Here is a 15,436-nt window from a genome sequence, read left to right as displayed (position 1 = left end):
AACGCAATAAGAAAAATACACGCTGGAAACATGGCATCTATTAATCGATGTTTGATAAATCAATAGGTCTGATCATTCTTATTATGTCAAACTAATAACGTTCTACGTGAACATTTAATTAACCATTTGTAGCTTTATTTGATTTACCTCCAAACAAAAGTGAAAGTAACTTCACTGTATAACAGCCTAACATTTTAACTGTCTCTAAATTGTATTTGGTTTCGAGCGTGGTCATTAATTAAATTGTGAAATTAGGGGTCAATTCTGTATATTTGTGAATGGTCAGTAATTACTGTTGAATAAAAAACTACTAGAAAGATGCTTGAAATCCTGCTTTTTGGATATTTGATTACATGCGTTTCTGGTAAGAATTGTTTTTCTTCACTTCTGACATTTTCTAAACATGAAATGATTGTATATTCTGGACATTAGTCACCTATGCTCACATTCCTGCTCCTTATGACCTCTTCCCGTGCCTCTCTCTCGATCCTGTCCCTGCCTCTCACTCCTCATGCTCCCCCTCCCCTTCTCTCCCTCTCTTAGGCCAGGGAGGAGCAGACGTGGTGCTGTCCTGTTCTCTGGTGGAGGAGGGTAGTGGGATGGGGGGAATGGGAGGTGGGGCTCTCTTCAGCCGCACCCCAGCAACACTTGTCCTCAGAGACCTGGCCGTGACCCCTGATCTTTCACTGGATACTCTGACCCCCTTCAACCCTCCTGCTGTCCCCGATCCTAATAACATCATCTTGGAGGCTAAAGGTTGGTTCATTATCAGGTTCTCTTTTGTACAGCAGAGTTACCTGATGGAATGACCTTCCCCTTCTCTCTCCCTCACACCATCCCTCTCCTGCACTCTCCCTCCACCCCTCTCTGCTTTCTGACAGTTGAGTCTCCTGAGATCCCAGAGGCAGACCTGCTGCTCCACGCTGACTGTAACGAGCAGGAAGTGACATGTGAGATCAGCCGCTACTTCCCTCGTAATGCCAAGGAGGGCTCCACAGAACCAGCCTATTTCATTGGCTCCTTGCAGATAGAGGGGGGTGGGCTCAGCCTCACATTGGTCCTGCAGACACTGCCACTGGACCAATCAGATCGTCCAGCTCTCATGCAGAGCAAACTGGAGCTCCCCCTCAGCCAATCAGGAACTTTGCTGACTGAGGGTGAGACAAGGAGGTTATTATAATGCTTCTGGTAGTATGCCTGTTGTAGAGCAGACATGTCATTTTGTAATGATGTATAACACTGTTACTCTCTCATTCTCTCATCCGCATCTTCTCTTATCACCCTTCTTTCTTTCTCTAGTATTTTGCACTTTCTCTACTTTTCACTTGCTTCTTTCTCCATAATCCCTTCTTTCTCTCTCCCTTGTCTTCCCCAGTGGTGTTCCTGGTGTTCTCTCGCTCAGAGTCCCACTCCGCTCCTCTAGGGGGCATGGCCCTCCTGGACTGTGGCTTCAGGCAGCAGGCCCCACCCCCAGGGCAGGAGCTGGGGCTTGAGTGGCGGCTGCAGCACAGAGGAAGTGGGAGGAAAGTGCTGGAGATTAGGGTGGGGCAGACGGAGACAGAGGAGGGGCCAGCAGGTGAGAGAATAAAGGCATTATTTAAGTAGTTATGATGGTGCTATAAGTGTTGGATGAGTTAGGTCTACTTACCATCACAACATAAAGTGCATTAGGACCTCCATGGTCAACATTCCAACTTTATTATCTACCCAGAGATGGAAACGAAGAATGTGTTACTGCTGTCATAGCTAGGAACCCAGAGGTTTACTGAATGATTACTATGAGAATTTTCCCTATTTTTCACCTCATCATACTCTGTTTCGCATCGTTTTTTTCTCCTCCAGTACACGTGGAGAGAGAAGGTTCGAGCGTGGATGCCGCCCTGCTGGTGGGGCAGGGTAATGCGTCTCTGACTCTGGCCAGACTGAAGGTATCTGACGAGGGGACCTACATCTGCACCGTCAGCACTGGACTGTACCAGGCCCAGCAGGTCATACAGCTCTACGTCACACGTGAGTCCCTCTAAGAACACTTGTGACTGATTGTCTCTTTATATTAGCGGTCAACCGATTATGATTTTTCAACGCCGAAACCAATACCGATTATTGGAGGACCAAAAAAAGCTGACACCGATTAATCGTCCGATTTGTATATATATTTGTAATAATGACAATTACAACAATACTGAATGAACACTTTTATTTTAACTTAATATAAAACATTAATAAAATCAATTTTGTCTCAAGTAAATAATGAAACATGTTCAATTTGGTTTAAATAATGCAAAAACACAGTGTTGGAGAAGAAAGTAAAAGTGCAATATGTGCCATGTAAGAAAGCTCATGTTTAAGTTCCTTGCTCAGAACATGAGAACATATGAAAGCTGGTGGTTCCTTTTAACATGAGTCTTCAATATTCCCAGGTAAGAGGATTTTAGGTTGTAGTTATTATAGGAATTATAGGACTATTTCTCTCTATACCATTTGTATTTCATATACTTTCGACAATTGGATGTTCTTATAGGCAGTATAGTATTGCCAGCCTAATCTCAGGAGTTGATAGGCTTATAAACAGCGCTGTGCTTCAAGCATTGCATTGCTGCTGTTAAACGCAGGAAAGTGCTGTTTGAATGAATGCTTACGAGCCTGCTGCTGCCTACCTCGGCTCAGTCAGACTGCTCTATCAAATATCAAATGATAGATTTAATTATAATATAATAAACACACAGAAATACGTGCCTTAGGTCATTAATATGGTCAAATCCGGAAACTATCATTTTTGAAAAAAACGTTTCAGTGAAATACGGAACCGTTCCATATTTTATCTAACGGGCGGCAACACTAAGTCTAAATATTGCTGTTACATTGCACAACCTTCCATGTTATGTCATAATTATATAAAATTGTGGAAAATTAATTCCGGTCTTTGTTAGGAAGAAATGGTTCACACAGTTTGCAACGAGCCAGGCGGCCCAAACTGCTGCATATACTCTGACTCTGCTTGCACAGAACGCAAGATAAGTGACACAATTTCCCTAGTTAATATTGCCTGCTAACATTAATTTATTTTAACTACATATGCAGGTTTAAAAATATATACTTGTGTATTGATTTTAAGAAAGGCATTGATGTTTATGGTTATAACTTGTGACATTGGTGCTACGATTGTGCTTTTTTGTGAGTGTGCTTTTGTTAAATCATCACCCGTTTGGCGAAGTAGGCTGTGATTCGATGATAAATTAACAGGCACCGCATTGATTATATGCAACGCAGGACAAGCTAGTTAAACTAGTAATATCATCAACCAAGCTCGTCATCAAGCTCGAGACCCTGGGTCTCGACCCCGCCCTGTGCAACTGGGTACTGGACTTCCTGACGGGCCGCCCCCAGGTGGTGAGGGTAGGCAACAACATCTCCGCCCCGCTGATCCTCAACACGGGGGCCCCACAAGGGTGCGTTCTGAGCCCTCTCCTGTACTCCCTGTTCACCCACGACTGCGTGGCCACGCACGCCTCCAACTCAATCATCAAGTTTGCGGACGACACAACAGTGGTAGGCTTGATTACCAACAACGACGAGACGGCCTACAGGGAGGAGGTGAGGGCCCTCGGAGTGTGGTGTCAGGAAAATAACCTCACACTCAACGTCAACAAAACTAAGGAGATGATTGTGCACTTCAGGAAAGAGCAGAGGGAACACCCCCCTATCCACATTGATGGAACAGTAGTGGAGAGGGTAGCAAGTTTTAAGTTCCTCGGCATACACATCACAGACAAACTGAATTGGTCCACTCACACAGACAGCGTCGTGAAGAAGGCGCAGCAGCGCCTCTTCAACCTCAGGAGGCTGAAGAAATTCGGCTTGTCACCAAAAGCACTCACAAACTTCTACAGATGCACAATCGAGAGCATCCTGGCGGGCTGTATCACCGCCTGGTACGGCAACTGCTCCGCCCTCAACCGTAAGGCTCTCCAGAGGGTAGTGAGGTCTGCACAACGCATCACCGGGGGCAAACTACCTGCCCTCCAGGACACCTACACCACCCGATGTTACAGGAAGGCCATAAAGATCATCAAGGACATCAACCACCCGAGCCACTGCCTGTTCACCCCGCTATCATCCAGAAGGCGAGGTCAGTACAGGTGCATCAAAGCTGGGACCGAGAGACTGAAAAACAGCTTCTATCTCAAGGCCATCAGACTGTTAAACAGCCACCACTAACATTGAGTGGCTGCTGCCAACACACTGACATTGACACTGACCCAACTCCAGCTACTTTAATAATGGGAATTGATGGGAAATGATGTAAATATATCACTAGCCACTTTAAACAATGCTACCTTATATAATGTTACTTACCCTACATTATTCATCTCATATGCATACGTATATACTGTACTCTATATCATCGACTGCATCCTTATGTAATACATGTATCACTAGCCACTTTATCTATGCCACTTTGTTTACTTTGTCATCTCATATGTATATACTGTACTCGATACCATCTACTGTATGCTGCCCTGTACCATCACTCATTCATATATCCTTATGTACATATTCTTTATCCCCTTACACTGTGTATAAGACAGTAGTTTTGGAATTGTTAGTTAGATTACTTGTTGGTTATTACTGCATTGTCGGAACTAGAAGCACAAGCATTTCGCTACACTCGCACTAACATCTGCTAACCATGTGTATGTGACAAATCAAATTTGATTTGATTTGAACCATGTGTAGTTAATTAGTGATTATGTTAAGATTGATTATTTTTTGTAAGATAAGTTTGACGCTAGCTAGCAACTTACCGTGGCTCCTTGCTGCACTCGTGTAACAGGTAGTCAGCCTGCCACGCAGTCTCCTCGTGGATTGCAACATAATCGGCGTCCAAAAATGCTGATTACCGATTGTTATGAAAACTTGAAATCGGCCCTGCCGATTAATCGGTTGACCTCTACTTTGACCTTTACTTTACATAGGCAGCAGGTGGCCTAAGGGTTTAGAGTGTTGGTACAGTAACCAAAAGTTTGCTGGTTTGAATGTGGTAGCCTAGTGGTTAGAGCGTTGGTCTTGTAACCGGAAGGTTGCAAGTTCAAACCCCTGAGCTGACAAGGTACAAATCTGTCGGTCTGCCCCTGAACAGGCAGTTAACCCACTGTTCCTAGGCCGTCATTGAAAATAAGAATTTGTTCTTAACTGACTTGCCTAGTTAAATAAAGGTTAAAAAAAATATATTAAAAAATGCCTGAGACGAAAATGTGAAAAATCTGTCAATGTGCCCTTGAGCAAGGCACTTAACCCTAATTGCTCCTGTAAGTTGCTCTAGATAAGAGGATCTGCTAAATGACTCAAATGTACATTATTTCTCTACACATATGAACATGCGTTTATTACAGTAGGTGTCTATGTCATGTGTGACATACTGTGCACACGATTCACATCTAAATACGAAGTCTCTCTGTCTTCAGAACCTCCTCATGTTTCTCTCTCTGAGGAGAAGCTGGTATTTCGGGATGAGTTGCCCCAGAAACTGAGCTGCCACTGCAAGAACTACTACCCTCTGGATGTCCAGGTGTGTCTGGTGCGGTCGACCAATGAAATATCCAGTCATTCATATTCACAGATACCACTGTTTCAAAGTGGTTAGCACACAAGCACACAGCGATCATACCTCTAATGAAATCAGAAGATCAATGGTAGGTCATCGTACAGCACTTATAATATGGATATCCTAAATATTACAGACATTATACTGAGACTCACTTCTCTCTCAGATGGAGTGGTTCTCCGTCTCCTCTACAGACTCAGAGCCAGGCGTTCTATCAGACCAGGTGTCTCTCTCCAGCCATCGGCAGCACAGCGACAGGACCATGTCCATCTCCTCCCACCTCACCCTGCACCCCTCCACCTTCCCCCCTGGAACCACGGTCACCTGCAGAGTGACCCACCCGGCCCTGGACACACCCCTCTCCCTCAGCCTGACAGTAGAGACACCTGAGCCAGGTAGGCTGCTACAGACACAGGCGTGAGAGGACAATAGGAAATTAGGTGAACATCAGCATTGCTGATGGGTCACGTTCATTAGGCGTGAATGGACAACTAAAATATAATGAGTGTTCTTATCAGGCAGGTTCAGATACTGCTCTTTTGCTAAATGTTTTCTCTTGTTGGGTGCCTGCTGACTGTGAGTCATTGGGAGAACCTGAGCAGAAACAAAATGGTGTCCATTCATATTAGTCCAAACGGTTCCCTATTGTTACAGATTCCTACTGGATGGTCCTGGGTTTTCTGGTTATCACCGTTCTGTTCTTCTACCAAGTGATGAAATAGGTAAGTTCCCCATGCTCCCTATGGACCTCCTTGTATTTTTAACTATTTGTAGTACGACAACAGTAACCTAAAAATGCAAAGTACATTTCTGTCCAAACAGACAAATAATACATTTTTCTTCTTTTTTTTTTCTTGCAAAGAGTTCCAACCTAATTCACAGACCTGGATTCTTTCAGGGTCGCAGAGGCACAGCACCTGAAGCTGTTGAAAACCAATATCTTAAGAGTTGCTGTAATGTGAATTACTGTTGCACTATAAACAGTTGTACATTTTCTTCAAATAAATGTTTTCTTTGATAGTATCATTGGTGTTGTTCTCTGAATCTGGAGAGACGGTGTGGGATTATACCTGTTCATTTTCACTTCAATGATGAAAACATTCATGTTGATGATTTTGTTTATTAGCATCAAGTGGTAAGCATGCGTTTAAAGAATTCTCACGATCCAGTTGTATCTCTCCCAGTATTATCATGTTGTATCATTTATTTACCTAATAATATTATTGCACAATATTATTAGATCATTGTTTTGAGGAATCACCACTATTTTCATTCAGAAATGCAATTTACACATAGCTATTTTACTTTTCTTTTTTTACAATGTGTCAAACAGTCCCTCTTTATCAACCATTGAGAGGAAAATGATATTTTCTGGAATATCCAACACCAAAAGTAAAATATAAACTAACTAAAAAACACATTTTCAGGAGCAATAGTCTGGCAAAGATGAAGTACTTTATGGTACTACTTGTACGGTACTATGGTTTTCGTTTTTTCCCCGTCAGAATACTACTGTAGCAACCATTGTTCTCTGGTTGTGTATTAGTTATTTTGAAAGCATGTGAGCAACAAAAATTTGGCAAACTCTTGAGCTTCATTACATTGCATACGCATGAGTTATTAATTGGGCGCATAGATACAGTAGCCTATACACAGGTCCTGAAAACCACTAAACCAAACAAAATAAATGTACAATCGGCAGTTAAGTTTCAGAAATGGCAGATACATAGGTCACACAAATAGGCAAAACTATGGACATCGTCTGCCATGCAAGTCAAGTAAGACACAAACACTACTTCCATTTGGGCCTATAGGCTATTGTAGGTAACAGCCTCAAGTCTACTGTAGATAACAGTGTGTGTTTTTGTTGGTTTGATGTGCAGGAAGTGGGTTATTTGGGGGGTTATTTGGTTATGTCCTCTCCAGATAGGGGACAGTCTATTGAACCATTCCTCCCTAACCCTGTACCCTCTCTACTAGAACGTACAAGAGTGTCTGAACACAACCACAACACAGTAAAGCTGCTCACTAATCAATCAGAAATGTTCTATGCAGTGTTATTACACAGACCTGCCTTTAGGTGTGTCCAGAGTTAATACTAATCAATCAGAAATGTTCTATGCAGTGTTATTACACAGACCTGCCTTTAGGTGTGTCCAGAGTTAATACTAATCAATCAGAAATGTTCTATGCAGTGTTATTACACAACAATCAGAAATGTTCTATGCTTTATTACACAGACCTGTTTAGTGTCCAGAGTTAATACTAATCAATCAGAAATGTTCTATGCAGTGTTATTACACAGACCTGCCTTTAGGTGTGTTAATACCAGAGTTAATACTAATCAATCAGAAATGTTCTATGCAGTGTTATTACACAGACCTGCCTTTAGGTGTGTCCAGAGTTAATACTAATCAATCAGAAATGTTCTATGCAGTGTTATTACACAGACCTGCCTTTAGGTGTGTCCAGAGTTAATACTAATCAATCAGAAATGTTCTATGCAGTGTTATTACACAGACCTGCCTTTAGGTGTGTCCAGAGTTAATACTAATCAATCAGAAATGTTCTATGCAGTGTTATTACACAGACCTGCCTTTAGGTGTGTCCAGAGTTAATACTAATCAATCAATCATGCAGTGTTATTACACAGACCTGCCTTTAGAAATGTTTTAGGTGTGTCCAGAGTTAATACTAATCAATCAGAAATGTTCTATGTGTTATTACACAGACCTGCCTTTAGGTGTGTCCAGAGTTAATACTAATCAATCAGAAATGTTCTATGCAGTGTTATTACACAGACCTGCCTTTAGGTGTGTCCAGAGTTAATACTAATCAATCAGAAATGTTCTATGCAGTGTTATTACACAGACCTGCCTTTAGGTGTGTCCAGAGTTAATACTAATCAATCAGAAATGTTCTATGCAGTGTTATTACACAGACCTGCCTTTAGGTGTGTCCAGAGTTAATACTAATCAATCAGAAATGTTCTATGCAGTGTTATTACACAGACCTGCCTTTAGGTGTGTCCAGAGTTAATACTAATCAATCAGAAATGTTCTATGCAGTGTTATTACACAGACCTGCCTTTAGGTGTGTCCAGAGTTAATACTAATCAATCAGAAATGTTCTATGCAGTGTTATTACACAGACCTGCCTTTAGGTGTGTCCAGAGTTAATGCTGTATAGACTTTTGTCTGCACTCCTGAAAGAATACTCTATGTAGGTACAGACTGTCTGTTTCTGTCTGTCAATGTCAATCTAGCTAACTGTCCGTATGTCTGTCTGTGGTACAAGAATAAAGATATACTAAAAGTCAGTGTCCCAAAAGTGGTTTCTGCCTTTTCCAGTATCCTTCCTGGCTTTTCTTATTCTCTCTCTATCTCTCTCTTAAACACCACAGTCAGCGAGTGAGAGGAAGAGGGAGGTAAAGGAAAAGGCAGGAATGCCCGTCAAGGCCTACATCAACTAACCCTGGAAAAAGCTACTGGCTACACTGATTTGGATCACAAGTACACACACACACATGACAAAATGATCATACTCTTAAACATGACCTTGTATTAGTAAGTAGTGTTTATAATGGTAGTGGTATGAGGTAGGGGATCAGGAGGGGTTGTTAGGTACTGTATGTCAGTATCAATTTACAAATGTGGTACGCTCTCCAAAAGGTAACACGAACAAGCTTTGGCGGATAGAAAGAACTGCTGCGCTCTTTCATTGCACTCACTCTCTCTTTCTCCATGCTCTCTCTCTTTCACTTATTCATGCTTTCTCTCTCTCTCTCTCTGTCACTTCTTCCTGCTTTCTCTCTCTCTCTCTCTCTCTCTCTCTCTCTTTCCTACTGCACACTTCAATAATGTATGAGACGCAGAGGCAGGAGAGAGTGAGTGAGACAGCACGCCAAAACAGAGGAAGAAATATGGATCAAAGAGAAGGGAAGGGCAGGAGGACAAAGAGAAAAGAGAGCAACAACATCTACACACTATCGTCATGTTTAAGTGCTAGATGGAAGACCTGGTGTGGAGGATAAAGGGGGCGGGACTGGAGTTTGGATCTGGGTCGATTTTGTTTTCTTCTTCTCTCCTATTCCGCTCTCATGTCTGTGTCCTGCCACGGTGGGATTACTCAATAGAAGAAGTACACTATAAGAAAGATGGAGAGAGAGAGAGGAAGATAAAGAGAGGGGGAGGGAGAGAGGGGGGGATAGGGAGAATAATGATCTTTGCATTCAGTGGGCTATATCTACACATGTGTTGTTTCTGCTGAATGACTGGTAACAAAGGCCTTATACTGTTTCAATCATTTACTGTAATAAGTTGTCATTAATTATTTACATAAGAGTAGGCACTAGGAGACAGTCAGGGAAGGGCAGACCTGGGCCTGTTATAAGTGCACACTGATTATAGCTGTGGCCTTCGCCTTAACATCTACTGAACTTGACTAGTATGGATTCAGAATTGCATTAGTGGAAACCAAGACTGTTCTCAGGACAGGCCTGGTTGTAGCTAGATAGTGTTAGCATTTTAGCTAACCCTAACCATTTACCTAACCTTTACCTAATTATCCTAACCTGCTACGTTAATTCTCCTAAACCACTACGAAAAGTAACTTCTGCTAGTCAAAACTGGCAGACCTTCCCTGAGAGCAGTGTGAGTATCCGTTAATGCAATACAGAAGTATGGACATTAATTTAGTCATCTGCACAATAATTCATATGCCAAGAAATTTCCAAATGAAGTTTAAAAGACGTGAAGAAACCGTCTAACTGGCTACATGCGAGTGGGTATCAATGAATGGTAATAGGGGAAAGTGAATAATGGTACTTACAGAAAAGGACTCCGACCACAAGAACTCCAATGATACCCATAATGATCATCATCTGGAAAGAAAAGCAAATGGAGAGTTAAAGGCTTTCTTTATTCTTCTAGTTAATAAACCTGATAGATTTTCCTCAGGATGATTAAACATTTTTTATTCAGGGGTGAAGTCGCTGCGGATTAACGTTAGTCCTGCTGACCAAAAACACACACACACACACACACACACACCAACCAAGCACGATGACAAACACAAAAAGCAGAGCGTAACATTTCATCACACTCCCTTGTGTCCAGTCAGTGTATTTTTGGTGCTATTGCTATGCAATTAATAAGAATAACTGCGTGTAGAGAAAACTCTGCAGTGAGAGCCTCCCTATTTCCCCATTCCCCGGAGCGCCGCTCCTCTCGCCCACAGACGCTAATTAGGGGATTAGTGCGCGGGAAAGGGGGGTGACAGTGTTCCAGGGACAGACGCTGTGTGTTCGCCTCAGCGCCCTGCACCACCATGGCTCAGTTGGTTGGTGGAGCGTGGTACTGGTTGGTGGAGCATGGTACTGGTTGGTGGAGCGTGGTACTGGTTGGTTGAGCATGGTACTGGTTGGTGGAGTGTGGTACTGGTTGGTGGAGGGTGGTGCTGTATGGTGGAGCATGGTACTGGTTGGTGGAGCATGGTACTGGTTGGTTGAGCATGGTACTGGTTGGTGGAGCATGGTACTGGTTGGTTGGAGCATGGTACTGGTTGGTGGAGTGTGGTACTGGTTGGTGGAGCATGGTACTGGTTGGTGGAGCATGGTACTGGTTGGTGGAGCATGGTACTGGTTGGTGGAGTGTGGTACTGGTTGGTGGAGCATGGTACTGGTTGGTGGAGCATGGTACTGGTTGGTGGAGCATGGTACTGGTTGGTGGAGCATGGTACTGGTTGGTGGAGCGTGGTACTGGTTGGTGGAGCATGGTACTGGTTGGTGGAGCATGGTACTGGTTGGTGGAGCATGGTACTGGTTGGTGGAGCATGGTACTGGTTGATGGAGCATGGTACTGGTTGGTGGAGCATGGTACTGGTTAGTTGAGCATGGTACTGGTTGGTGGAGCATGGTACTGGTTGGTGGAGCGTGGTACTGGTTGGTGGAGCATGGTACTGGTTGGTGGAGCGTGGTACTGGTTGGTGGAGTGTGGTACTGGTTGGTGGAGCATGGTACTGGTTGGTGGAGCATGGTACTGGTTGGTGGAGCGTGGTACTGGTTGGTGGAGCATGGTACTGGTTGGTGGAGTGTGGTACTGGTTGGTGGAGCATGGTACTGGTTGGTGGAGCATGGTACTGGTTGATGGAGCGTGGTACTGGTTGGTGGAGCATGGTACTGGTTGGTGGAGTATGGTACTGGTTGGTGGAGCATGGTACTGGCGTTGCAACACCATCACAGTTGTGGTTCTGAATGATTCCCCCATGGGCCACATACAGTACACTGGATATATATATGTTAACTTGAATATAGGACAGTACACTGTCACTTTGGATAGAAAGAGTTGGCTAAATAACCATATTATTATCATGATTAATATTACCATTACCTTGCAATTCTCCTGAATATGTTCATTTTAAGTCCTTTTGGATGAAAGTGTCATTGATCACTGTCATTACCTTTGCGTTTTTCCACCAGTATTTGCTCTTGAGCTTGGCTGCACAGCTCTCAAACTGGGAGGCCCCGGCCTGGAGAGCATCCGCTCTGTCATCCAGCTCTGACAGCTTCTGGTCCCTCTCCAAAACCTTGTCCACATTCACCCGCATAATATCCACCACCTGGAGAGGAGAGGAGAGGAGAGGAGGAATTTACTGACATCCCGAGCCATAGAAGTCCACATCACACAATTTAATACAGCATGAAACCATTCCCAAGCTGCAGTGCAGTCCATTACTAACATAAATTGATCAACCATGTTATTTTCTATATGTTAATAGCTAACATAACTTTGGCCATAGAAATAGAATATATTAAAAATCATCATAGACAGCCATGTTGTATCATATGCTAGCCATGTTGTATCGTATGCTAGCCATGTTGAATCGTATGCTAGCCATGTTGAATCGTATGCTAGCCATGTTGTATCGTATGCTAGCCATGTTGTATTGTATGCTAGCCATGTTGAATCGTATGCTAGCCATGTTGTATCATATGCTAGCCATGTTGAATCGTATGCTAGCCATGTTGTATCGTATGCTAGCCATGTTGTATTGTATGCTAGCCATGTTGAATCGTATGCTAGCCATGTTGTATCGTATGCTAGCCATGTTGTATCGTATGCTAGCCATGTTGTATCGTATGCTAGCCATGTTGTATCGTATGCTAGCCATGCTGTATCATATGCTAGCCATATCGTATAGTATGCTATCCAAATTGTTATCGTGGGTATTGTATTTTGGAATACTTGTTACAACATTTCTCAGCGCTTCATTCATTATGCACACACCACAAACACACAGCAATAAAATAACAAATTCATGTTGTCAGGTCGATGGAATATCATGTTGATCCCAGAAAGCCACACCCTGACGAAGACTGCATAGCCAAAGCATTACTGAAATAAATCGAACTGCATTGTAGAGTAGAGTAGACTATGCTAATCTATTTTTAGATTTCCCAACAATCAACGAATGTCACAAAGAAACAATCTATGTCCTTTCCTTTTCTGTTAGCTCTGTTTCTACAGCTTGACTCATGACCACATTTCATTCCAGAAGGTTGGTCCTTTACTTCTGCCCTCATTTCCCCCCCTTCCCCTATTTCATTGAATTGGATAGATGAAAGCAAAATGGGGGAAACTGGGTGGCGCTGTTGCTTACACCAAGGCGTGTGAACGAGTGCAGAGAGGAGGGAGCAACTGGAAATGCAGCCCAGATCTGGCCTAATTGCTGCTAGTTGTCTCACGCTGTGACGTCAATCCCAGATTGACAAGCTAGCTACTTGCTGTAGTTTAAAATGTTGTACTATATGGTTTGGCACGAGTGGGAGTACTGTTAGGAGCATGGTATGGAAGCCAGGAGCAGGTTGGTTGGTACTGTACGTGTGTGTCACACTAGCTCACCTCCTCCACTTGGGCTTGTGTCTGTTGTAGCCTGCGGTTGCTGGAGGTGTTGGGAGGAGGGGGTGGGGGCCCTCCACCTGGGGCTCCGTCTGCTCCTGGGGCCCCTGGGGCTCCGGGAGGTCCAGCTGGGGGAGCAGCATCTGGGGCAGACCTGGGAAGGGGAGAGAAGGAGGAAGGGACAGAGAGGAGAAGAGATGGGAAGTGCGAGGGATAGGAGAGGGGGAAGGAGGGAGAAGGGAAAAGGGGAGATGAGGAAGGGTAAGACTTTTTTTACATTACAGTAATTTAGCAGTCATGAGCAAGCTGAAACAACCGCATTTTAGAGGTGTTGTAACTAAAACAAAAAAAAAACAAGAAAAGCCTTGATAACAGAACTCAGTGATAAAAGCGATTCAGATTAAAAGTTCAAAAGCACAGAAGGGCAAGTATAATGAGGAGAGGGGAAAGAGGAGGAGGAGGAGGAAAGAAGGGATATGAGATAAAGGACGGAATTGGAAGCCAGAGAGGGGAAGAGGGAGAGGAAGAGTATTGGAGAGGCTGTATCGCATTTGTAGAAATCAAGACTGTTCTCGGGGCAGGTCTGCCGGTTTTGACTAACAGAAATGACTTTCATAGAATATTGGTAGAATGCCCTGAGAACAGTCTTGGTTTTCACTAATGCGATGCCGCATGAGGAAGAAAGATGAATGATGAGGTACAGAAAGGAGAAGAGCTGTTGGTGAGGAGAATAAAGGGGATAAAGTCAGAATTGTACATAGATGCCTCCCTGAGAGAGAGAGAGAGAGAGAGAGAGATGGGAGAGAGACAGAAAGAGGGAGAGAAAGAAAAAGAGCGAGAGGGGGGAGAGAGTCAGAAAGAGAGAGAGAGTGTCAGATTAAGCAAGAGGGAGATAAGAAGAAGAGGACGATGAGAGGAAAGGCCAAAAGAAAAGTAAGGGGAGGCTGTAGAGATGGTGAACAGGAGAGATTGGAGAGAGGGTTAAGAGAGAAGGATAAGAAGAAAGGGAATAAAAGGAGAGAAGAGAGAGAAAAGGCAGAAGGATTCAAAGATGGGGCAAACAACTAATTTGGTTCAGAAGGGTAAAGAGAGGGGGGGGGTGAGGGAAAGGGGAGGGGTGAGAGGGGGAGCGTTCTAACACAGACAGCCTCCATGGACTCATCTGGGGGTGTTGGTCCTGACTTAGACTATTGAAATTAGTCAAATATAAAGTAGAGGCAACCATTCCATCCATATATGAATATGAAGAATATAGCCATCATTTGAAAGGCATGAACTTGTTCTATACTACAGGTGCAAGGACAGTCTCATGCCAGATGTCATGCGTAGCACCCTACTGTATTTCCTACTGTAACCGGAGAAGAAGACAAACATCTCAGACCAATCAGTTCACATTGATATTGATTTTCTAATACTTCACAGACATTTGATAACCTGGAAGTCCCTAGAACCATACGGTACAAAACCCATGGTATAAAGAAAGAAAACATCATTTCAGCTGAAATAAGCCCATTTTTAATTAAAATAATCAAGCAAAAAATGAATTTCTTTTGAAGCCCAGAAGAGGACTGAGGGTAATCAACTACAGTAGACGAGATCCATTATTCAGAGCTGCTGTGACGGAAAAAGACTTGCGTCAGCAAAATACATTAAGCTAGAACAAATCAATAGAGCATAGAAAGAGCCTGACAACATGATATAAATACTCAACATATTAGAATAAAACATCTTTAGTGAATAGAACAAATGAATAGAATAAGTAAAAAATAGGAAGCCCTGCATTGATACTCACATCTTCTATGCAGCTGCTTGGAACTGACTCACTGTCAGTGAGCCGGGGGGGCGAGAGAGAGAGCGCGAGAGACGAAAGGGGGAAGGGTCTGAAGTAAAAAAAAAAAGCGAAATCACAAAAAAGCAATGGGAAAAATCTCTG

General features: G+C 43.3%; 2 protein-coding genes across 3 annotated transcripts in view; one reads left to right on the top strand and one right to left on the bottom strand.

The window, feature by feature from the left end:
* The window catches only part of tapbpl (TAP binding protein like), a 6,670-nt gene extending 42 nt beyond the window's left edge, over window positions 1–6,628 (top strand). Inside the window, exons 1-9 of one of the 2 annotated variants that reach the window (XM_029679083.2) lie at window positions 1–364; window positions 544–756; window positions 882–1,157; window positions 1,376–1,576; window positions 1,843–2,010; window positions 5,466–5,569; window positions 5,772–6,000; window positions 6,260–6,327; window positions 6,504–6,628. The exon at window positions 1–364 is cut by the window's left edge and continues 42 nt beyond it. In XM_029679083.2, coding sequence (XP_029534943.2) covers window positions 319–364; window positions 544–756; window positions 882–1,157; window positions 1,376–1,576; window positions 1,843–2,010; window positions 5,466–5,569; window positions 5,772–6,000; window positions 6,260–6,327 — 1,305 coding nt within the window. In that variant the 5' untranslated portion in view covers window positions 1–318 and the 3' untranslated portion in view covers window positions 6,504–6,628. Of the gene's footprint in view, window positions 365–543; window positions 757–881; window positions 1,158–1,375; window positions 1,577–1,842; window positions 2,011–5,465; window positions 5,570–5,771; window positions 6,001–6,259; window positions 6,328–6,467 lie in introns of both variants that reach the window. The other variant, XM_065027872.1, reaches the window with a different exon arrangement.
* A 1,674-nt stretch (window positions 6,629–8,302) lies between these two features.
* LOC135575198 (vesicle-associated membrane protein 1-like) lies at window positions 8,303–15,346 on the bottom strand. Its single transcript, XM_065027871.1, has 5 exons — window positions 15,296–15,346; window positions 13,507–13,657; window positions 12,065–12,223; window positions 10,436–10,487; window positions 8,303–9,750 (listed from the first exon to the last, which is right to left on the bottom strand). Coding segments are annotated over exons 1-5 (381 nt in total). The 5' UTR covers window positions 15,298–15,346; the 3' UTR covers window positions 8,303–9,733.
* Window positions 15,347–15,436: the final 90 nt, after the last annotated feature.

Source organism: Oncorhynchus nerka, linkage group LG14 (genome assembly GCF_034236695.1).
Source record: "Oncorhynchus nerka isolate Pitt River linkage group LG14, Oner_Uvic_2.0, whole genome shotgun sequence".
Lineage (NCBI taxonomy): Eukaryota > Metazoa > Chordata > Actinopteri > Salmoniformes > Salmonidae > Oncorhynchus > Oncorhynchus nerka.
The sequence above is the reverse complement of the archived record's forward strand: the minus strand, read 5'-3'. Positions and strand labels throughout refer to the sequence as shown.

Coding starts and splice junctions, on each gene's coding strand:
- LOC135575198 (XM_065027871.1), bottom strand. Junction 12,224..13,506: donor CACAAGCCCAAGTGGAGGAG/GTGAGCTAGTGT, acceptor TCTCCTCTCCAG/GTGGTGGATATTATGCGGGT. Junction 10,488..12,064: donor ACTGGTGGAAAAACGCAAAG/GTAATGACAGTG, acceptor TTTTCTTTCCAG/ATGATGATCATTATGGGTAT.